The sequence below is a fragment of the Boleophthalmus pectinirostris genome, unplaced genomic scaffold, assembly GCF_026225935.1.
Source record: "Boleophthalmus pectinirostris isolate CB_2022bp ecotype Guang Dong unplaced genomic scaffold, ASM2622593v1 HiC_scaffold_5, whole genome shotgun sequence".
NCBI classification, from domain to species: Eukaryota; Metazoa; Chordata; class Actinopteri; order Gobiiformes; family Gobiidae; genus Boleophthalmus; species Boleophthalmus pectinirostris.
The window spans coordinates 28627081-28651484 of record NW_026571404.1 but is presented as its reverse complement, the minus strand read 5'-3'; the positions used below and the strand labels follow the sequence as shown (position 1 = coordinate 28651484).

Here is a 24404-nt window from a genome sequence, read left to right as displayed (position 1 = left end):
AGAAAAAGCAGGCTAAAGATTAAGGCCTTACATCTACTCTTACAGAAAATAAGAGACAGTTATCAGTTAGCTCAGTGTTTTACATTTTTATTAAAAATAGCTCAAGTCAAGTGTCTTGCTGTCAAAAACAACTGATAGAAGCGAATGGGTTTTCAAGTAGACCACAGAGTTTACAGGCCATAGTCATAGTCTGGTTTGCCATCAATAAATGCAGACTTGAAAAATGCCTTGTGGGCGTCGGTGCTGTGTGCACTAGCTTTGACCGCAGGATCTTCACACATTCGGCCATACCACTGTTTTAGCTCAGGAGTACTGTCCAGGAGACTGAAAGACAATGCCACAGAATACAATGACCATATCAGCACAGGGAGTAGAATGGGTTTTCATATTGTCAGAGTAAACACTGTCGCTGTATGTATTATAATATATTGTATTTGCAATATAGGCCTATATACATTTGTACAAATTAATAAAAATCTTACTGTTTGAGATCAAAGGACTCAAGTCTTTCAAACCACGGCCAAATCATGTAATCAATCATTGTAATGGAGTCACCACCAAAGAATTTGGTCTTCTTTTTAACCAGACTCTGGAGAAAACACAAAGCTTTAGCCTATTTACATTTATGTCTGTAATTGATATTAAATGTATTAAAATGTGCTTCACACCTTATCCATTTTATCAAACTTTTCTGTCAGTTCATCGACTGGTCCAGACACATCTTCACCATTTTTCTTTGCTGTAACAATTTTGTAGAAACAAGGAATAACCTGTGGAAAAATAATATACTCAGTGAGAATTTTGAGAACATTAGCGTTGACTGAAACATGCCATTGACACTTACCTTGGAGAAATACTCCAGCATCATCTTCTGCTTAGCCTTTCCAAAAGGAGTTGAAGGAAGCAGTTTGTTCTGGGGGTAGACCTCATCCAGGTAGTCACAGGTGATGGGAGACTCGTACACCACCTCACCAGTCTCGGTCTCAATAGCAGGCACAAGTCCAAGAGGGTTCCTCTCCAGAAACCATTCCGGTTTTTCCTTCAGGTGGATGTTAATGGTTTCATACCTTTATAAAAACACACAATCAATTAATTATGATTTAAATAAACAATAAGAAGTCAAATAAATAACATACTTAATGCCCTTAGCATTGAGCACCAGCCTTGTCCTTTGGGCAAATGGGCAGAACCTCATGCTGTACAGTCTAATGTGGCCTTTGGGCACTGGACCAGGGGCAGGACTTCCTGGAAGAAAATACACAAAATAAATGAAACTTAAAATATTTAAATAACTGTCTATGTCTCATATTATTTACAACAACAACAACAAACAAACTGAACAAACAAAATACTACTTCTTAATATAAGGGTGGAACTATGCATTACAGATAAGTGTCCACAAAGTGGCGCCACACACTTTTTAAGGCCTTATATCTAAGAGCAGGCTCTCATAAAGCCCAATAACAATGTTTTTAATAAGTATCAAACAACCAATGACTTTGCAACTTTGTAGCCTATTATGCATTTAAATTTACAAAAGCTGATGCTAACATCTAATACACATTACACTGGAATTAAAACAACAGAATACATCATGTTGGAAAATAATTAGTCACTGTGTAAAGACCATTTGTACTATTTTCAAGGCAAATGTAGCATTTAAATGAAGACCTTAAGAAATAGCCTAAATGATGTTACCTTTAGCGAAACACTTCTCTGTGACCATTTCTGCTGCTTTTGGCCCAATGTAACTAATAATGTAAAAATGAAATAATTTAAACAGAAGTAAATGGAAAAGACCGAAGCAGACGTTTTTATAAGGCACCTTTGTCTTTTGTAAGAGTCCTTTACTTCCGCTATGAGTGCGTAATCAAAGATGTGGCCAATCACGCTGCTGGGGCGTGTCCATGTTGCCCTGGTAACGAACAGACAATATCGAATCAACATAAACACGGTTAACGACTAGAAAACGACTTGAAAAATGTATTAATCTCGTTTAAAGTGTACTCTTTATTCATGCAATGGATATTTTCGCTTGTGCAAAAGTCAGGTAAATAACATGAGTCAAACCATAGGCTACACATATTTGTGGTATTTAGTAACGTTTGATCGATATTGTAAGCTAGCTAACATTTTGACGTGGTTTACAGGTGGATACAAGGATTTACAAATAAGGATGTTTACTTTGTAGACAAAAACACCATCGCATACCCATGTGGCAATTATATTTACTTTTTAGATTTGAACAGTAAACAACAAACTATACTTCAGAGTCCTGGCAGAGGTGTTAGTGTATTTACGGCAAACGGAAACAGTGGAATATTCGCCTTTTCCCCACCTGGGCTGAATCCGTCTATATTTGTGCACAGTCATCCTACACTAGCATTAAAGAATGAACTTGCAGGTTAGTTATAGGTCAAACTACATACTCTACACATTCAAATTTTTCTTTTCTAAACTACTTAAGTAATATTTACATTTTAGGATCATCCAAACTGGATTATATTTCTTTGGCACTAAGTGATGGTGGGCCGTATTTAGTGAGCTGCTCCTCTCTTCCAGACTTCACCATAACAGTCTGGTAATTTTGTTAACTTAAATAATTGCACTTATTTCTTGTTTCAAATAATATAATTGTTTCATATTTGTATCAACATGTTTTAACAGGAATTGGGAAAATGCTACACCACTTTGTCAGCAAGTACATGGCGGGAAGAATATATGTTCTCTAAGTATTTAACCCTTGGAATTGGCTCCAAATCTGTGCTTTAGACAAATCCTCCATCACTGTATGGAATATTGAGAGGACTGGCAGTCACCATGTCCTTAAACCATGGTAAATGTGTGTATTGAGTATTATTTTCATTAATACATATATAACAATTTCCATAATTATTAATTTTTGCCATTTATTCCTTTAGTCCAATAGAACTTCCGGATGTTGATGGTGCCATTGCAAAGAGATTTGTGCTCAGCTCCCACAGCGTCAGTGAAGAACTTTGTTACTATGGGCCTGAGCTGCCTCCATCAGCGATTGCAGGCCTCAAAGGAGACAAGACAGAAGACATTGTGGTTAGTGTCATGCTTGCCTTATTGTTTTATTTAAATAGACTGCATCTTTGTCACTTTTCAATAAAAATACATTTGATAAACTTGTTTCAGATGCAGTTTTGCATTATGACATAGTTATTGTTATATTAAATACATTGTTTATCAGATAAATGTGTATATAGTAGGACTTAACAAATAAATACATTATAAAAGATTATTAGGTGCTACAAATATTTTAAATTTTAAGTAAATTCTCTCAGTACAAATAGAAGTTTGGGTTCCTTTGCATCAATGTGAAACTGTCTAGAAACAGTAAACATGGTAGTACATTTTAACATCAAGATATACCTTTTTTATACCACTTTTTTCTTTCAGAACAAGCTTTTCATGAAGGCCAGAGTGACTCCTACTGCTATCTGCTGGACAACCACATCCCAGTTCTATGTGGGCTGTAAAGAAGGCTTTTTGCTGCTTGTTGATCCAGAGCACCTCTCTGTCTCTACTCTCATCGATCCCATAAGTAAGTCTAACATACTTACATACATAAATACATACTTAACTTACTTATGCAGAATACACAGCACTGGTACTCATATTAACAAATATTTTTGCATACTCATACTAACTGCAAATATCCTTAACAAATATTTGCTCTGCTCTTAACAGCTTCTGAAGTGCCTGAACTGAAACATGGCTTTCAAGCTTTTGCCCTTCATAAAGATAACTTAATTGTAGTAGGAAAGGTGTGTAACTTAAACAGCATACAATATTATTCAACTGTCTGTGACCAAAAGTAACATGACTCGTTTTTCCAGAATAATGTAATTCAAGGATTACAAATAAAAGGAAAACAGATTAAAATTACAAAAACATGGGAATTAACCTGCCCTGTGACAACCGCTCTGTACTCACCTAACTATGAAACTTTACTCTGCGCTTCTGATATGGTAATGGCTGCATATATATCTAATCACAATATATGATTTCCTAAAATGTTACACAAGTTAATCATATTTTATTTTCAGGGTCAAATTTTCACATTAAACGAAAACCCTACAGAGAAAGTGAAAAAAGTCCTGGATGTTTCATCTGGGGACTTTGTCGCCTTATCTTTCTCACCCACTGACAAGAACATATGTCTAGTAAACTCCTATAAAAATATTAATTGCTTGTGCTTGTAAAATGCAGTCTTTATTTTCATGTTTTTCAGACTGTAAGAGACCCAGGGCAACTGCAAGTGTGGTCGACAGATGGCATAATCCTTGGCTCCTTGTCTGTACAAACAAAGGCAAGAATTCACATGCTTATAACATATACAGTATGCTTCTATATGTGGGTGCAGTGTCAATATGTCATTCTTTTCTATATCATCCCATGAAGATAACAAGTATGGCATGCTGTCCTATTGCAAACTATGTGGTTTTGGGAACAACTTGTGGAAAACTTCTCTACGCTGACATTAGAGATCCACAGCAGCCTCGCATAGTGCACCAAACACACCTCTATCACACAGCTGTGGATCATTTAGTGTAAAGTATTCCTTCAAATATTTTCCAGAAAACTAGCATGTACTTCTCTTGACTTCTGAATAGGTTATGTTCACGTGGCATTATAACAGTGGGATTTTGAATGGTTGGTTTGCTGAGTCTATTCATATAATTCATATTACAATAGTGGTGACATCATATAAGCCTAAGGACATCGTGAAGTTGAATATTAACTTAACACAATAAAGGCTCCGAACCTCCATTTGAAATCATGATTATGAAATGGTAAAATGTGAATGCAATTTACACTAATACAGAATAAAGAACCTATACAAATTAGCCATAAGAACCATTCTATTTGTCATTTTCCATAGCCATAATGACTGTCTATTTTACAGGTTTGATCAAGATGGTCACTACCTGTTTACAAGCTCCCCAGATTCCTACATGTATATTCTTGATCCTAAGCCATCATCAAGGTTTGCTGTTTTAGGATACACAGGTATGCACTAAACCAGGGGTGGGCAAACTACGGCCCGGGGGCCGTATGCGGCCCTTTAAACCTTTTAATCCGGCCCGCCGAACTGGAATAAATTATAATAATAAACCTTGTTGATGTTTTATTTGTCATGCATTTTCAGCGTTTCCCAGTAGATGGTGCACTACATATACATTGAGGTGCGGCGTATTATGTTGGCCGCAATGCTTTGTGGGAAAGTGTTCTTACAGGAGTAATTCGGACCATGAGTGAAGTAGTTGGTGTTCAAGCTATAAGACTGCACTGCTTCCATGTCAAGTAGATATAAATCAAACTTAGAACACCTTAAGACTCTGATTTGTAATTATTAATATGTACAACATCATAGTCTGGTTTTACTGCACTTGCAGGTGTTTGTGTGTGATTATATGGCTTGAGTGTTGTTCTTGAGCTGTGTTCAGTCTGATCTGATAACAGTAAGGTCACGATATTAATTCATCCGTGATGCGCTGTGGAACAGGTTTATACACATTTATTTGTTCTGATTCATCCACGGCATTGTTGAAGCGCATTGTGCGTGTCTGAAGTCCTACATAAACGTGAATTTGAATATAATGAAGCCGAGCTCTTCTCACGTTATGTCTTGTCTTCTGTCCGGCCCTTCAGTCAAACTTTAGGACCCTATGTGGCCCATGAGCCAAAAAGTTTGCCCACCCCTGCACTAAACTCACAGTCTGGATTTGTTTTTCTAAGGCAAAGATCACTGCCACGCCATGACTTAGTCATGTTCAGCCTGTTGAAAAGACTTTTAAGATGCTAAGTAACCATGACTTTGCAAATAGGCTACTGGTGAAGAATGACTTGACAAAAACATGTAGAGTGACAGTGCAAAATGTGATGTTGCGAATATTTGTTAAGGCTTAAATGACTATTTACAAGTTTGTGGACAATGAAAGTCTCATAAAGGTTATTTTTTAGTTTATGGCATGCTGTTGGAGTTAATAATAATAATAAAAAAAAAAATAATTAATCAATTTGCATCAACTTGCATCTCAAAGTGTATTATTATTTTTACATAAATATTTTAAAATCTATTTTGCAGTCTTACAGAGCCTACCTTTGACTCTGTCTGCTCAGTATGTAAAGGGGAGTGACGAGGTGAAAGTTCTTGCATTGTGTGCCGACTCAGCCAAGAATCACAGCAGATTGCTGACACTATTGTCTTTCCCTGCAGATGACTTTAATGGTAATTAAAGGCCACTTTATGAGAAGTGTTGTACATAAATGCTTTTTGATGTATAACCATAATACAACTTTACTTTTACTTTGCAGAAATCCCCAATAGTGTAGACCGAAATGGTTGTCTATCAAATAATGTCTTAAGTGTGTCCAAGTATGAAGTTCCTATTCCACTTACATCCTGTGTCTTGGGAGATAATGAGATCTTTGCCTACTGCCACAAAAAGAAAAGTATTCAGTGTTTTGAGCTTCCACAGGTATGGTCAAGTTTAAACCTTTATATTGTATTTTCAAAATATTTGGTGACTAAACATCATAAAAATCCTATAGTTGCCACTACAAATTTAAATACCAATACAGACTTTACAAATTGTATTTATTGTTTTAAAAATATGTTGCTTTAAATTTAACATTTTTCATTTGTTGCTGTATTATATTAATTAAAGAGTGAATGCCACAGTAAATCATTGATCAATCAATCAAACACTCCAGTACCAAAAAAGAAAAAGATATTTGCTCCTGTATGTTATCCACTCATTGTTTTACCTTTATTGTAGCACTCAGACTCTTCTGGCAGTGAACAGGTGATAGAGCTCAACCCAAAGTGTGAAGTGAAGGGCCACCCTTTGGGACCAGCTTCCCTCACACTCTCTCCTCATAAGTTATGGCTCGCCTCCCTGGGTCAAGATGGCATCCTGCAAGTCAGAGAATGTGCTTCAGTGGTAAGATCTCTTTCCTATTACCAGTAGTCTTTATAAGATTAACTTTGATAACACATATGATTATTTGTACAGGAAAAGTACATTGAGCTACATTGCCATTCCATGTGCCTCACTGGAGTTCAGCTTGTGTCATTCTCTGCTGATGGTCAAACTATTCTAACTGCTAATACTAAAGATGGCTCCCTCGTGTGTTCTAATCTGAGGTAAGGATTTTCCCAACATAAACATACACTACACAGCTGTGAACACTAGGGGGAACTATCAGCCTCAGAAGCACACTCTGAGCCAAGTACAGGACATGAATTACTACTTTTCCTCTCATAGGGCTTACTGTGAAGTTCTATAGTAAATAAATAGCGGTAAGATAGGTCCAGAGGAAGGAAACCAAAGTTCTGATAGACACGCAGTGCTTGCCCCATGTGGATCCCAGCCCACTCACATTCCACATCTGCGTTTTTTATACTGGAAGAGTGTTTTCAATTGTTCATAAGCCCTTTTCTACACAGTTGTTCAAAGAAATCTCAAACTGATGAAATATGACCAGGATAAAATATTCCTTTTGATCTTGTCATATTATTAAACAGATAAAATTACGGATAAATTAATAATGGCATCAGAAGGTTAACTTAAGTTACTAAATGTTTTGGAGGGCAACATTAAAATCCAGTTGTAGTAAAGTTTGTATTTCAAGGTTGAATGTGTACATTTTATTAAAATACATTTGTAAATAATAAATTTCCCTATTTAACAAACCTGTCCCCATAAAAAATTTAGAATACATCATTACAGAATAGAGACAAAATTTCAAAGGTTTTTAAATACATTTCAGTTTGTGTATCTGTTTTACATATGTGCTGAGGTTATTTCTGAATTAAAATGTGTAATTATAAATGAGTTGAAGAAAACCTTATACTTATACTAATAATTTGTGTTTTTAATCTGTATTTGAACAGAATGAGTGAAGTCGCTAATCAACAGGCCACTGAATACAGCAAGTTGTCAGAGGGTAATTTGAAAAGTTTAGTCAAAAATGAAAACTCTACCCTCGGCGATATGCTCAAGTGGAGTGAACAGGTTTCTATGAGGAAAGCTGAAGATAGCCAGGTAAGACAATTGTATGTATTTAATGTGTACATAACAAGTTTTCATGTTTTTCTCATTATATTATTACTTGGTTTAATGAGGTACCTGTGGTGAATATTTATTATAGTTTTACTTCAGTTAAGTTTTAGTTTGTGGAGAAACAAGTTAAAAAAAAAAAAAAAGGACAAAAATGCATGAAGTAGACCTTAGATGTAAAACAAAATTTCTCTAGCTATACCACCAACATTCCATCCAAAATGCAGGGACAATTTTTTGCAAGTAAGGTAGTTTTAAGTTTAAACATTTATTTAACAAAATAAGAGTGTTGCATAGCTGTATTAGTCAAATCATTTTGTCAGCTATTATCCAATTTAGACTTTGGTAATACTATGGTTGCCAGGTAAGAGTTATGGAATTACCTTTGTATGTCACCGCATAAACCTCACCAAAATTCTTAAAATATAATTATGATAAAAGGTGTATTTTGTAACTTTTCTAGTGGAGGGTCTGCTGGTCTCCATGGTGAACATATTGATGTTCCACAGTATGGCATTAAACAAAAATGTTTTGTTTTTATTCAGTTACAGGTGTTGTTTTTTTTCCCCCTCAAAACTATTGCAAAAACATGCATTATTTCTGTAAGTGGGTCCACTTCTCCACAGATCTGAGCTGTGACTTGGCCTGGTGATATGGCCTGCTTGTCTCCATGGAGACAGTTAAATTAAATGCCATGCTATAGAACATCTCAGGAAAAAACGTGGAGTCAGGTTGATGGGGGACCCTTTACGAGAAACACAGTACACCTTTAACTGTTAATTATGTCGTATGGACTTTAAAACATAACTACATTGTAATAATACCTATACACATATTCCTTAAAGTATGTAAAATTTGATGTTTTTCTTTGTTTCTAGGGCAGTGGAAATTTGCCTTCTATAGATGTAACAGAACAAGATGAAAATTACAAACCACTTCCTCATAAGACGTGGCTGGAAAATAGACAAGAGGCGGTGAGTGACTAATACACAAATGTAAATACAGTGGTGAATAATAATGTAGTTGTGTGCCATAACTTTACAGGTGGGGCCTTTTGCACCAGTCTGTTAAACAGTATTCGGAAAGCAGCTGTATTGCTTTTGGCACTTCCACCTAGTCGTGTTGTGACTTATCATTCACTACAATAATGTGGGAATACAAACACTTAAAATACTTATGTTTTATAGGCATAGATAAGTATTTCTAAACATGCTCTTGATAATAATAAATTAAGAGGAGTGGCACATATTGTAGCAGTTAACATGAACTTTAATCTGTCCCATCAGTCTGTCTAAATTATATTTATTATGAAAAATATTTGTATAATTATTATAGTTCTCATGTTGTCTTCGAGGTATTGAAGTGGGTGGAAGGTTAGAAGTTGTTAGAATATAACTAGAATAAAACTAGATTCTTGTTTGAAATAGTACTGATACAGAAAAAAATACGTACTAAAAAAAAGTCTTAATCTAGACTATCAATCAAAAGTTTTGACATTCCATCTCATTTAATGTTTTTTTCTTTGCTACAAAATTCCATATATCTTACTACATATATTTTGATACCTTCCTACAATGTAAAAAGTAGTAAAAAAAAAACCTGAATGATGAATGAGAGAGTGTGTCCAAACTTTTGACTGGTAGTGTATATCAGAGCTATAATAACACATGGTAATATGAATGTACTATTATTTTATCTTCTATTGTCTACAAATAGTGTTTTTTTATAATGATTGTTAATTGATATAAATTATTTTGTCTAGTACTGAAATTGTGTTAGAAATTTTAACATTGTGACAACACGATTCAACCCTTTATTTGTGTTCATCAGATTGTAAAAGAAGACAATAAAACATATGCAGAAATGAAGAAAAACCTCAGGAAGAAACTGAAGGAAATACGGGATACTGTAAGATCAGATTTCACTTTTATAGAGCACATTACACAAACATCATGTAACTGTATACATTATTTCATATAAAAATACACTGACAAGTCTTTACAAAATCACATTTGAAATATACAAATGAAATGTGTTTTATATCATATTTGCAGTTACATGAGATGGTGCGTGAAAATGAGAATGTTCCTGAAAACGAGCGTCTGGACCCAAAAGAGTTCATTTTGGATGTAGACACGCAGATGAGCCTTGAGGCTGCAATAGAGGAAGAAATGTTAAAAGTACTACAAATATTGATTTATACCTCATTATACTTCAAATGCCTCTATACATATGTTTCTTTCATAGATGAGGACTGACAGTAAGTGGAACATTCTGGCCAATTATTACCTCCGTGACGTCCTAAAGAGGGACCACTGGGATGCTCTGAAGGTCAAAGGCAGATCTGTGAAGGTGGGATTTGCTTGTTTTTTACATTTAATGTCAGACAAAGAAACAGTGTAACAGAATGTAAAATACAAGACAATATAATAATAGTAATAATACATTTGATTTATATAGAGCTTTTCAGGACACTCAAAGACCCTTTACAAAACAAATATTAAAGCAGTCAAGAGAGCAACAGAACCATATAGAGAACGATTTAAACATTAAAAGCTATTTTAAGTACATGAGATATAGACATACTCTGCGTGTGTGTGTGTGAGAAAGCAAATACAGTATTTGTCACATTTTGGGACTGAAAAATAGTAACTTCACAAGGATCAAAAATGTTGTCTTTTAAACTAAAAGATATGGTTTAATTTAGGTTACGATTACGATTTACATTATGCTTACGGCAAGTAGTAATGAAGTAGTAATAAAATTACTGATATAATTCCTCTTCTTTTTATTTTTTATTAAATTGTTTAAACTAATTATTAGCTAATTAGTTAATATGCTTTTTGAAAACAGTTTTCAGTCTCATTGATAACCACTGTGTTTTGGTGCGTAGGGCTTTCACTCTGACTACGAAGTGAAAAACTATCCTCTGAAAGAACGCACTAAACAAGAGCTGGAGGATCTACGATGTGTTGAGCAGATGAGGAAAATTGAAAAGGCCCAGTGCACAGTAAGCAGACTCCATGTACACACACAGACAATTAGTGGTTTAGACTCCAGATTACGCTGCAAAGGTAGTCACATGTCATGAATTATTTTCTATTCAAGTCAGTATGTTGGCTGTTTTCAATATGCAAGAATTCAAAAGGCAGGTATGTCTGGGTTGAATTGACTATGAAAAAAAAAACATGGCAGTGAAGCATTTCAAGTCAAAACAAGTTTACTGCTCGAAAATAATTTGATGCTTTGACACACAGTTCTAACTATGAACTTTTAGTGTTGTAACTTTGGGGATAGCTGAACACACGCCAATCCACAAGTCTTTCTACATTTACAACTTTGTGGCTAGCAAAAAAGTTGTCGCAAAGTTCTCAGTAATCTTTGGAGCAAGTTTATAATCACCCGGCCACAGAATCTGTCCTTAAACCTCTTATAAAATGTGTTTGTGTTGTGTTTTTCCTTCCATTTCAGAAACAAAAGGAGAAAGAAGAGGAAAGCCATGTTGACATCAAAAGCAGTTTCTCTTATGAGTTTGGGTATTCAGGTCATTACCTCTACAATCAGTTTGAAGTGCAGAGTCGAGAACAGATGGTCAACCAGATCATTCTGCTACTGGTAAAAGAACAATAGTGAACATTCAAAGTACAACTGAAGCATACTGTAGCAATAAGATGGGTTAATGAATATTATTGTATTTATTTATCATTGTGTGTCATCACTGGTTAGATAGTATATTGTATGTTGGGATCATTATTGACCAAATCTACCATTTTTGTGCCAAGTGCAAAACATCAGTAGTGATACTTGAATGGGAGACGGCTGTGAAAATTAGGCACCAGTGGTTAAAAACTGTTATTGTGTCCTTAGGCAAGATACTTGCCTAGTATGAAAATGGTGTGAGCGTGAGTGTTGGACCGATGTTGCAGCCTCACTTCCGTCAGTCTGCCCCAGGGAAGCTGTGACTACAATAGTATCTTACCACTGGTATGGAGTGAATGTATAATGCACCAGATTATAAAGTGACTTTGAGAGTCTAGAAAAGCACTATATAAGAGTAATCCATTATTATTATCATTATTATTATACAGTAGCCAAAACAAAAGAGTAGTGGAAAAAGATAAGGTGAATAAGATAAGATAAGATGCTGGGTTACTACTTGTAAAACATTTATAATTCTACTGCGTCAGAATACTTCGTCTCCTTAGCGTTGTTAACAGCAGCTGGCACTAGCTTCATGAGGTGAATACTCATTAAGATGGAAAACTTTTAAATAAAACTCTCCATTGATTTAACATTAGGCTAACTGAAAATACTCTCAGATGTGACGACACAATCCTGAACTCTATAGAGAAAACTTTTCTAAACTAATCTAATGTAATTTAGATCTTCTTTGAGATGAAGTGCTGCTGACAGTTTTAATGCAATGTACCCCATGACATTACATAAATGGTGAGCAAAAGAAAATTCAGTTCTGTCACCCATCCAGACAGAATTTAATTTTCTTTTACTATGGAACCTTCCTGGACGACTGAGGGATTACATGGGGATAACTCATTGTCATTAAGTGTGAGATTGTTATAATATGATCAAATATATTAGTAAAATAGTAAAATACTTTATTAAATGGTCACATTTTTCTTTAGTGCTTTTCCACCTTCAAGGCACTCAAAGCGCTTTACAACAAGGAACCACTCACCCATTCACACAGACACTGTGGGCAAGGTGGGTTAAGTGTCTTGCCCAAGGACACAATGACAGCATTCATCTGTGGGAGCTGGAATCACACCAGCCAACCTGTGGGTCAGTGGATCTGACCACTCAACCTATGATGTTTATGTCGAGAGCTGGAATTGAACTGCCAAACTTTAGATCAGTGGGCAAATGCTCTACCAACTGAGCTACTGGTGCCCCTTTATATTCAATTGACACATCTGAAATTACCAAACTATTTTTTGGTATCGCATTCCAAAGAGTCTGTCTTTATAGGGCGTGGTAAGTATGTCTGCTGTAGTTGGTATCTATTAAAAATGATGATAGAGGGAGGGACCGTGGTGAACCAATGTGCTAAAACTTATGCAGTAGTTAGTATAGAGAGTAAAATATAGAATAAGTGGCTACCATAATACTAAGCCTGATATACCAACAAACATATGAAATAAGATCTAAGAAAATATGTAGTATATAGAATAATGTTAAATAACTCAAAAGCAAAGCAAAGGTGGCTACTTTGAGGATTTGCATACAAAATATTTAAAATATATATTTAGTGTGAGTTATTTTACTTTTTTTCTTTGCTAAGTGATTACATATATTTTACTTCAAATTTTGATGTCTTCTGTATGTATATAAAATGTTGAAAGTAGTAAAAATAAATAAATACTGAATGAGATGGTGTGTCCAAACTATGTTACAGCAAATAACCAGGCCGAACCTTTCCCCAGGATGCAATCTATCAGGTCAAAACAGCTTTCAACAAGGAGTTTGACGCAGCCCATAGACAGAAAGTGCATGAGCTGAAGAACATCCAACAAAGAAATGCTCGCATCAAGGAGATCATGATAGAGCTGGATCGCCACGAGAATCTCCACGAGATCTGGGAGCCCAGTCTAACTGTAGCCGAGTGGCCCGAGATGCTGCTAACTGTCCATGACTCAGAGGTTAGCAGCAATATCCCATATCAAACCACTTGTTGGTTTAAGATTGTAGCAGTATGATTTCCTGTCACAGTAACCGCATACAAAATAAATTCTGTTGTTTTTTTAACTCTAGATTACAGCTGAGAAATACCTCACCCCAGAGCAAAAAGAAGAGCAGGAGAAGAAAGAGCTGGAAGAGAAGAGACGTTTGGCTTCCAAGGTATGTGCCCAATAAAACTCATGTGTTTGGGTTTTCACACTTGTTTGTTCCAGGGTTTACATTCTATAGATAGTAATCTGATATTTTGTGCCAATTAGTCCATGGGCCAGACCCCAAAATTTGACATATTAATATCACCCAAGGTGTCAAGTTCTATCAGTGTTTTTTTGAAAAGTTCCATATCCAAGCTTTATATTTTTTGGTATGATAGACATTTGTGACTTTTAGGGGTATAGTTATAAATAAAAACTTAAAACTTTATTTAAATAAAAAGTAACACATTTACTGTTTATGTTAATAAAAGCATAATTAAGTAATACTAAATGATTATTAAATTTACTTTATATGAGGTATGAAAAGGGCACTATGTATGTACATGTTCTAGTGATAATATACAGATATTTTTGTTTGCCTGGAATTTTCCACAGTATTGCGTTGGATTTGTCTAGTTTACATGTATTCTTAATTCTTTATTCTTACTTAAAAACAACATTTTTGTACGTATACACACACTGGAGACAAATGATCTGGAACTTGACCTGGTTTCCCTTAAATACACTATAATGAAAAAAACTATAGCTGAAACCTGAACTATTGAATGTAGTATAGTTATGGTTAGAAGCATGGTATCCCACATTCAGTGACTAATAATGACAAATATATTATTACGTTATGAACGATGACGTCTTGTTTCTGTGGCTTTAGCACATTCATTGTACTGGGAGTCGCCATATGCACCTGATAAACTACAATATTGTTTTTTTTTTACTAAATAACAATGCACTGGTGTTGTCCTATTTGCAGGGTAATAGCGCCAGGGACAAAGCTCTGGATGACATGATGAACGGAGTGCTTGAAGTGAAGAAAGAGGACATCCTAAAATCAGTGAGACCTTTTTGTTAAGAAACATTTTGTATTTTTGTTAGGGGACGTTATATTATGTTGTCTTTGTAGGGAGTATTACTGTAAATGTTCCAGTATCTGTTCAGTGAATCCGACACTTGGTTGGTGCCAGCTGAATTAAACAAATCAGGGCACATAGCTTCTTTTGAATTGACTCCACAGGAAATTCCTCCTCCTGAGTTTGTTTTGACCAAACCTGAGTCCCAGTGGAGCGAGGAGGAGAAAAGGATGCATAAAGACTATGAGAAGAAGTGTGAAGATCTGAATGACGAAAAGGACAAATACAGAAAAGTAAAAAAATATATATATGTACAGTATATATGCAAGGCGTTCAGTATTTTCTTGCGTGCAAGCTGAATGTACACATTTTTCATGTTTAATTTTCAGGTCTTGGAAACTGGAATGAGAAAACTGCAGATGGCCACAAAAGAAGCGACTGAAAAGTTTGATGAAATTCTGGCAAAGCTGTTTGAGCGGAAAATTAAGTGTGAAATGGCTGTAAATCAGGTGAAGCCCCACTTACTGTAATAAAATACAACACTGTATTATATAAGCTCTGGTAGTAGAAAATACAACAATTAAATAAAAAAGCTTTGGTTTATTAGTCACTAAAATAAGCAATGAGCATTTATTTATGGTTAAGATTATGGTTAATACTTTATTGTCCTAAATTTGTCCTTTATTTAACCCCTTTTTCAATGCTGCTGAAGCTATCTGTCAGGAGGGGACCCATTTCCAGATCTTGACCTAGGCCTGTTCAGGATGATTTTAATCTCTAATTTTATCTATTGTGCATGTTTTGGGTTCAGTTTTTACACATTTTGCTAATGCACAAAATATTGCAAAAGTTTACTATTTGTGTCTTTGTAAGTGGAAATATAGTTGGCTAAAATACCAGCCTTACATTTATATATATATAAAATACCAAATTTATCTGGGACAGACAGCACTATAAATATGTTGTTTCCAGACAGAATATAATATAACCTCTTTGACACTGTATTTGTGTATATTCTAACTATAATTTTGTGCCTACCATGTTGTTTTCTCCACAGGAAGAGTTAAAAATTACCAATCTGTGCTACTCCCTGCTCATTGAAGAAGAGCTGAGAAACCGGGAGGTGGAACTCAAGCTCAAACTTGAACAAGTGCTGACATACAAGGTCAGAAAATCCAAATTTTACCTGAATGCTGGAGGATTTTATCACCGCTCACGAGAATATAACTATAACTATAAATAATTCTGCATTTTACATACCCCATGCACAGGTTTCTTGTGCAAGTGTGAACCTGTGTGGGAATGCTCATAATTTCAAATGCAGAGAAGATTTAAATCAACTATAAAGAGCAGACATTATATTGTTTTGGCAGGATGATATCGCAGAGGAGGTGGTGAAATGTGAAGATGAAGTGGAGCAATTTCGCATGACTTACGACACTGTAGTAGCTGAGGATAAAGTGGGTTATATACAGTTGATAGTAAAATTAAATTTGCTTTATAAACTTTAAAATTGACTGTTGTTGTTTTCAAATATTGTCCCTCAGGATCTTGACAAAGAATTTCGAAAAGAGTTCAGTGATGTTCCCAGCCACTTTGTTGACGAACTGTATAGGTTGTTCAAACGTAGACCCAGGTTTGTTGTTTACAAGTTCTAGGGTTAAATGATTTTATTTTTTGTGATTAGTAATTTACTGTTCTTTTCTTCAAGTGTTTAATGTCAGGGTGATAATGTGCTTTTAACATAACGCAAATACACACAAAAATAACATGCAAAATCAATCAAAAAAATATGATGACTGATTTTGATTGATGATGATAAGATGATTTTTCTAATAAGTGATAAGTTTAAATGCAACCTGGAGAATTGACAAAAAGAAGTATGAGCTGACAAACATTTACAAGAATCACATTTTGTAACATGTTTGTACAGTTCTAAACTACATGGGTAGCATTTTTTGACAGATGAAACTGAATATATTACTGTTTGTGGAGAAAATGTTCACTCAAAATTGCTGCCAAATATAAACTGATGGTTGATGATGATTTATCTAGCAGCGATAACAAGTACATTCCAATCTAAAGCATAATACAAACATTATAATATTTTACTGTTTTGTCATATATATATCTATATAGGGTCCAAAAGATGAGAGCACAGACCACTAAAAACCCAATCCCATTCAAAGACCCGCTACTGTCTGGGTCCATGGCTCCAGAGAGTCTTGGGAAGCTGCTGATGGCCGTGGATGAGATGGACTCGCCTCAGAATATGCCCAAGAACCTGAATCCTTTAATCTGGGAAAGGTTCTGCATTTTCAGGAGAACCAAAATAGAGAAAGAACACAAGGTAATACAACATGTTTTAAAGACGCATTGCACAAATTTTCTGGTGAAAGGTCCATCACTTGCTTGTCTCCATGGAGATGTTTTTGCTTTGCCTGGAATGTTCCATGGTATGACAGGAAATCTATCTAGCATTTATTCATTACAGGTGTTTCTATTGCTCAAAAATACAATCATTCTCTCTGTGAATAGGGTTGCCTCTCCACAGATCTGACATGTAATGTAGCAAATATTTTTCTCACTTGAGACTGTGGAACATTCTAGATCAAGCAGTAACATCTCCATTAAGACAAGCAGATGACGAACCCTTCACCAGAAAAGTTACGCAATGCACCTTTAAATGTCAACAGTTATGTATATCTGTCAAACATAAATTAATCATTATTTATAAAGCACTTTCAAAATAAGGGTTACAAAGTGTTACAGACTCAGCATAGAACAATAACACAAAAAGCATAAAAATGGAAAACAGGAAGCATATAAAAAGAAACAAAGAAGCAGACAGTCAGTGACCATGGCTATATTTACATTCCCACCAAAGATCTGACCGTTCTCTGATTTTTGGAGTTATCAGATGTAAACAGAATAATTCTGTGAAATTGATATAAACAGTGTCAACATTGGATTATTGACAGGATTAGGATTTATAAAATTATTAAAATGACACTGTAAACAGCAAAATCATCTGATGTCTCTCTGTTCATAGTCTCTCATCAGTTACTCACATAAGATTTTATGGGTTGCAAGTCATTTTACTAATCTTAAAGGTCATGAACTAGGATTATAATCAGATTTGGGTGTGCCTGTAAACGGCCAGCGACATCTGATGTGAGTAATTTTCTTGTTCACACCTGTGCAGGTTTTGACAAGGAAAAATATGCAAAAAAAAAAAAAAAGAAAAAGAAATTAAACCAACGTGGCAAAGGCAACAATGAAAAAAGTGAAGAAGAAATATGATACTTTTTTAAAATGAATTGCAAAACAATTACTATAAAAATCCAGTGATCATCTGAATATTCTAGCTATCTAATTTTTACCAGTCATGTAAATCAGTGTACCCACTGTTATGTTATTCAAGTCTTATCAGATTGGCAGTGGTAACCTAGAATGTGATACAAACCCAGAGCAGCATTGCCATCTCATTTGCCTTTTACAAAAATATCTGTTGACCTAAAGTATGACAGGAGCCAGCCCCATGGCCTATTAATACTCACATACTTGTCATTTTTACAGCTTACTGCTCGTCTTATCAGGTCTATAAACAAGTATTCTAACTATTTAGCTGAATAACTGTACCTGTATAGTGTATATTATATTATTAAAATTTGTTTTGTAAATATACATTTCATGCATATCTATTTTTAACATATTTATTCATATTGAAGTTCTATTCTGTGGTTGCAGTGCTTTTAAATTGTTTTGTTTGATAGTTTATAATATATCTGTGAGAGCTAAAAATAAAAATTTAAATTAAGTCAATTTAAAAAAAGACAAAAGAACATAATTTAATAATTTAGTAAGTACATTTTCTGGCTGGCCATATTGACTTTACTTTATCATTCAGAAAGTTTGACTATTTTATAAAACTAGAGAAATGTGAATGAAATATGTTTTTGGATTTCTGTTTGGTCATGGTGTTAATAGATATGAATAACTGTAAAATTGTGACATTTCTTCCTACAGTAATCTTAACACTAAAAGTAATATCCCTTGTAGACCCATAAAGTTTGTCTAAGTATATCTGTATACATCTACATACTGTCCTCATGTGTAAAAATGTGACTATTTTTATGTTTTAATTTGTTTGTATTGTGTTTTGAATGTCTTATTCTATGAAGCTATTTGAATTACTTTGTATATGAATTGTGCTATACAAATACACCTGCCTTGCCTAGTTTTATATTGTATTTACCATTTACAGGTAAAAATGAATGCCATGACTCTAGCTGAGATGCTAGCATTTCTGCAAAAAAGGAGGGAAGAGGAGAGAGCCGCCATTGAAGAAATAAAAACTATCTCTGAGGAACTCCAAAGGTATGTGTCATAATTACGGAATGATTATAGATTTTTAAACAGACAATTGCTGTCTTGACTTTTATGGAGTGATATCTTATTTAATGTTTGCAGACTGCATAAAGTGAAGACGCAATTCATGGTAGACCCCAAGATCCAGGTCTTACTGAAATGGGGCCAAGTAGAGATGTACGATACAGAGCTCACAGTGGACTACTCCAACTATGTGTTAGTTGATAGAAGTATAGTGGGAAACCTGAACAAAACTATTACTGTGAGGCATTATTATTATTATTCTCCAAAAAAAACTACTCATATATGGAACAGTTTTAATGCTTATAGTGTTTTCTTAGATGCTTGGAGAACAGAAGATCTCAACCATGGTGGCCTGTAAAGACTTTCGCAAAGGCATCATTCAGCAGGAGTGGGAAAACACAGTAAACAAGATGCGCATTGAAGATCTACAAAATGAGGCTAGAGATATACAAATGCTAAAGCTCTCTGAGGAGCAAAATGAGGTAACACTACTTTTAACAAATAGTTGGTTGCAAATAGTAGCGACACTAAATTTGAAACACTCAAAAAGTGGATGTCAAAATGAACAGATTTGTAGTCTGTGATAGGAAGAACACTTTGAAATTGTATTTAGTTACAAAATACTTAATATCTACATTAAAATGTATTTATTCATGTTTGTAATTCTAATATATGGGACATTCATAGTACTGTATTCTGTATACTTATAATACATTGACATTGAGTTGCATTTAAATAGTAGTGTAAAGTAAAGTGTAAAGATGCAACATTGTATTAAAAACAGATTTATATTTATTTCAGTTTTTAAAGCATTTCCTACTAATTTGAGATGGAAAATCACACATGCACTCACCAAAAGAGCAGAGTTTTCTATTTTTCTCACTGATTAAGTGCAGTTTGAAGCCTAAATTACTTGATCAAATACCATAATGTAAGTAACTGCATTCTAAATCCCACCGAATGAAAAAGTAACTGTACCTGAATAGTATTCAGTTACTTCCCATCACTGCTTGTAGTTCTAAAGAACGTCCTCTCTCTGCACTTAAACAGGAACTCCGTCAGCAGTTTGATGCAGGTCTTGATTTGGCAGAGTCATATAATTTGTAGAGAGAAAATTGTTATCAGATGAATCTGATAACATGCAGCTGTTGTGTTGTGATGTGTTTGTGATAACACTGACAAATGATTCTTTTCTGAGTTGGGGTTTACCACCTACATGTTTATTGCATCTTTGAATTCATGATGAATGCACATAGCTACACATAATACACACATAGCACATAAGTAAAAACATCTAGTCATTAAGGGTGGATTCAACTTATCCTGGTCTGTGCTCAGTTTTAGGCCTGTTCCAATTATTACTATATAAATTTACTTTTTAGTGTATGATAGTTATATATTTTGGGACTCAGTATTAATAATGGCTACTTTGTCTTTGCAACGGTGGTTTAGTTTTTGTCATTTATGTGTAATACGATAAGATTTGAGCTGTAGGGAGTAGAATAATTCACTTCTGTTGCTGATTATTGGTTCATTCTGCTGTTTATTTGTTTGTTTTAATATTATATACTTAAAAACTGGTTTACTGAGATTATCCTGTAGTTCCAATATTATCGTTTATTGCAATATTTTCTGTATATCTACATATCATGCTTCAAAATGTGTTATCGTGACAGGCCTACCCAATCTAGTCCTGATGTAGCCATATTTGGTTGTTTTAGTTCTGGTTCAGTCCTGGTCCAGCCCAGATTAAGTTTTGATGTGTTGTGCGAGCAAGTGTGATTGTAGCTGAAGGGCAGAGGTGATCTTAAAAAAATTAATATCATATGAGTCACCCATCGCACCATTTTCAACAAGTCCAAAACACAGCACCACAATATTTCTTCAAGCAAGAATGCCAGTTTGGCATCAGGTTCAGGTAATTCTTTAGGTGCGGCACGCTTTCCTGTCTTTGTGTAATTCAGTTTAATACAGGAAAAAAACATAAAAAGTATGATAAATTCACCCCAAATGCTCCATTGTTAGTGTTTTATAGTTTTTAGTTTTATGTTGGTTATAAAAGTGTGTACATATACATTTTAATCAATTGTTTTCACAGTATCTCGACAAGACTGATAGAGAAAGTCGGGTGTCTAAGCAAGTCACTAGCTTGGAGAAGACTATAGCATTTGGAGAAAAGGTAAATTAAAGGTGTACTGTTATTTTTGGATTGGGGGTTCGTCACTTTCTTGTTTCTATGGAGATGGTCTTTGCTCTGCCTGGAATGTTTCACAGTATATGACCCTAAATAGCTCTATGTTTCATTTATTAAATTACAGCTGGTTTTATAGTTCAAAAATACCTCAAAAATTAGGCATTTTTACTGTGAGTGGGGTAGCCTCTCCACAGATCTGACCTGTAACTTGGTCTGATTTGGTTTCCATGAAGATAGAAAGGTTTAATAGCATACTGTGAAATATTCCAGACAAATCAATAACATCTCCATGAAGAAAAACATCTGACAGACCCTCCACCAAAAAAGTTACACAATGTACCTTTAATATACACAGCATTACTGTAGTTTATAATTGTAAAATGTATAACTCATACATTTATAATCCATACATATACTTTTTCAGGCTCATCTAAAAAAGGTGGACCATCGCAAGCAGAAAATTAAGCAGCTTGAACAGCAGGCCAAGCTCATGTCTGACAAAACCTCAGTGCTAGAGGCCCAGAGGAAAGACTTGGAAGTCACTGTGTCAGAGTTGGCACACATGTGTGACAGAATAGGTAAATAATACAGGCATTTTAGTGTTCAGTTTTATTCATTTAAGGTGCTACCTATGGAGATTTCATTGCTCTGCTTAGAATGTTCCACAGTATGACATTAAACAGCTCTACCTTACACTTATTACATTTTATATATTTATAGCTCAAAAATACCTAGAAAAACAGGCATTCTGATTGCGAGTGGGGTTGTTTCTCCACAGATCCAACCTGTAACTTGGTCTGGTTTGGTCTTCATGAAGATAGAAAGATTTAACACCATACTGTGAAACATTCCAGACAAAGCAATAACATCTCCATGGAGAAAAGCATTTGACGGACCCTCTACCAGAAAATTTACACAATGCACCTTTAAGGCACAATACAACAAATATAATGTTATGTAATGAGGATGAACAAACTAAAAATCGCTTGTTTGGTTTCTAGCTACAGATGATCCATCATTGAAAAGAGAGGAACGTAACCAGGAGATTGTCCAAAGGCGTAAACTGAAGGAGCTGGCCCAGGTTCAGGCCGAGGAGCTGTCCCTGCTTAAGGCGGAAGTGGAACGTCTCAGGACAAAGAACTTTCCCTCTCTCAACCGGCTGCAACATCATTAAAATGCATGATTTAAAAAAAGAAAAGTGTTAAAGAAGGTCCAAACAAATAATAATTAATAAACAATCAAAACTTTATAACTTAAGGTATTCAGCAGCAACAAAATGAGTGTGTGTGAAAAGGTTTGGTTCACATTTTAGAATTAAATGTAAAAACTGGAATACATTACAGGGTAAGTGCCAATCTTACTCTATATGGTACAAAAACGGTACAATATATCTGTGATCTGGCAACCATCACAACTGTTTTTTCAAAATTTTCAAACTATATTGTCACCGGTCCATATAACTAAAACAAAAGTTATTGTTAAGTTTAAGATGTTGTACCAGCTGCTTCTTGTGCAAAAACCCAGTAATTTCTCAGAAACAGCACACATTTGCTCTTTCACACTTGAAGAGAACAGTCTTCCACAAATATTGTCCAACTCAGTTTTAAACAACTTTTGGAATGCCTTGAACTCATACATCTGTAACCTTTCATTACACTTGTTATGTTGTGAAGTCCTCCTCTGTGCGATCAAAGTGCAGAATATTGTCCTCCAAGCCAAACAGATCTATGAGTTCTGATAGACTGGCTTTCTTTCCATCTTGGGTAACTTCTGACTGCAGTTCATAGAGCGCAGCCTGGGCACAGCTCCTCCACTTGTCAATCAAGGACTGGAGTTGTGTAAGATTATTCTGAGGAAAAAAAAGCACATTTAATATTTGTATTCATCTGGTAGGCATTGCTTTATATTAAAGATGCACTATCTTTATTTTGCCTCCAAGGAGACGTTGCTTTGGCTGAAATGTCTCGGCAAGTATGGCATTGAACATATCTACAGTATATCCATGAAGACAAGCAGGTGGCATCAAAAATCTACTGGTCACATCTGTGGAGAGGTGATCATGCTTTATAGTAATGCTTGGTTTTCAAGGTCTTTTTTTTGTAACTTAAGACTTATAATAATAATAATTGCTAGATACAGAAGTTTAATATATGTAAAATTCCAGGCAAAGCAGCTCATTCATAAGACAAGCTGATAGCAGACTCAGAAAAATTACATATTTCTGTTCTTAAAATTCAGCTATTACCTTGCTTCTATACATCTTAACCATCTTTAATCTTCTCAGAGTCTCTGTCTTGTCTTTCACTTCCTTTTTAAGTTGCTCGAGTTGTTGGGTCAAGTTCAGACATGGTTCGGAAATGGGTCCAATACTGCAGCATCCTTCTGCGTTATTTGAACTGAGCACGTTTCTGTTCAGTGGAGGATTATTAACTGTCTGTTTGATGGCTGTTGTTGGGACTTGTTGGGGTTGGACTTCATCCTCCTCTTCATCCACACACAAACGTTTGGCCACGCAGATGGGAGAGGTGAAGGACCGCCTGCATCTTTTCAGCCTCTCCCTCAAAGAAGCGCTGAGTTTGTGGTGAGACTGTAAACATGACAACATCGCGCCGTTAATAATTCGTTTTGTACAGATGATCGGACAGCACAGAATAATATAAGCAGTAAATACCTTTTCTGCACTTGAGACACTCGGACTTATGTCTCCTGTCCCAGTTTCTTCGGGAGTGGAATAAACAGATTTGAATTTAGTTGTTGCTTTTGGAGTGATTTCCATCGCTACAAGTTGAGCTAAACTGGCTTCATCGGAGTAAACGTAAAAAAGATCAGCTCACGTCGGGACAAGTTAGAAACTGTACTTTTTTTTAAGAGGCTTTTTTAGTGAGCGTGTACAGTTAGTAAATCAAGTAAACAACGGTGTACTATCTTCACTTCCGTGTTTTTGAGCTCAAGAAAGCCTCCA

The 24404-nt window shown here is 35.2% G+C and overlaps 3 protein-coding genes across 3 annotated transcripts; 1 reads left to right on the top strand and 2 right to left on the bottom strand.

Moving 5' to 3' along the window:
* Positions 1-71: 71 nt before the first annotated feature.
* LOC110157007 (glutathione S-transferase omega-1-like) lies at positions 72-1858 on the bottom strand. Its single transcript, XM_020921247.2, has 6 exons — positions 1699-1858; positions 1137-1245; positions 845-1067; positions 669-770; positions 483-589; positions 72-324 (listed from the first exon to the last, which is right to left on the bottom strand). The coding sequence occupies exons 1-6, from the start codon at positions 1724-1726 to the stop codon at positions 171-173; spliced, it is 723 nt and encodes a 240-aa protein (XP_020776906.1). The 5' UTR covers positions 1727-1858; the 3' UTR covers positions 72-170.
* A 39-nt stretch (positions 1859-1897) lies between these two features.
* cfap43 (cilia and flagella associated protein 43) lies at positions 1898-22703 on the top strand. Its single transcript, XM_055162412.1, is given in 39 exon segments — positions 1898-2050; positions 2151-2404; positions 2485-2581; positions 2668-2734; positions 2736-2836; positions 2922-3072; positions 3427-3571; positions 3718-3794; positions 3867-3998; positions 4077-4193; positions 4262-4339; positions 4432-4580; positions 4937-5040; positions 6119-6262; positions 6349-6512; positions 6813-6977; positions 7050-7180; positions 7931-8081; positions 8975-9070; positions 9927-10004; positions 10151-10276; positions 10344-10448; positions 10990-11106; positions 11568-11711; positions 13538-13753; positions 13866-13952; positions 14757-14837; positions 15018-15146; positions 15243-15362; positions 15911-16018; positions 16227-16313; positions 16401-16489; positions 16993-17203; positions 19121-19233; positions 19327-19486; positions 19566-19730; positions 21347-21427; positions 21867-22020; positions 22444-22703. Coding segments are annotated over 39 exon segments (4896 nt in total). The 5' UTR covers positions 1898-2021; the 3' UTR covers positions 22617-22703.
* Positions 22704-24404, bottom strand: sfr1 (SWI5-dependent homologous recombination repair protein 1). The gene is made up of 3 exons (XM_020921552.2): positions 24114-24404; positions 23688-24029; positions 22704-23291 (listed from the first exon to the last, which is right to left on the bottom strand). Exons 1-3 carry the CDS (start codon positions 24216-24218, stop codon positions 23103-23105), a joined length of 636 nt encoding a protein of 211 aa, XP_020777211.1. The 5' UTR covers positions 24219-24404; the 3' UTR covers positions 22704-23102.

Bases quoted from the DNA above. Each gene is read 5' to 3' on its own strand.
- sfr1 (XM_020921552.2), bottom strand. From the start codon at position 24,218: ATGGAAATCACTCCAAAAGCAACAACTAAATTCAAATCTGTTTATTCC. The intron at 24,030-24,113 runs GTATTTACTGCT...TCATGTTTACAG, and splicing joins GTGTCTCAAGTGCAGAAAAG to TCTCACCACAAACTCAGCGC. The intron at 23,292-23,687 runs GTAATAGCTGAA...TTTTTTCCTCAG, and splicing joins TTAAGATGTATAGAAGCAAG to AATAATCTTACACAACTCCA.
- LOC110157007 (XM_020921247.2), bottom strand. From the start codon at position 1,726: ATGGTCACAGAGAAGTGTTTCGCTAAAG. The intron at 590-668 runs GTGTGAAGCACA...TGTTTTCTCCAG, and splicing joins AGTTTGATAAAATGGATAAG to AGTCTGGTTAAAAAGAAGAC. The intron at 325-482 runs GTAAGATTTTTA...ATTGTCTTTCAG, and splicing joins GAGTCCTTTGATCTCAAACA to TCTCCTGGACAGTACTCCTG.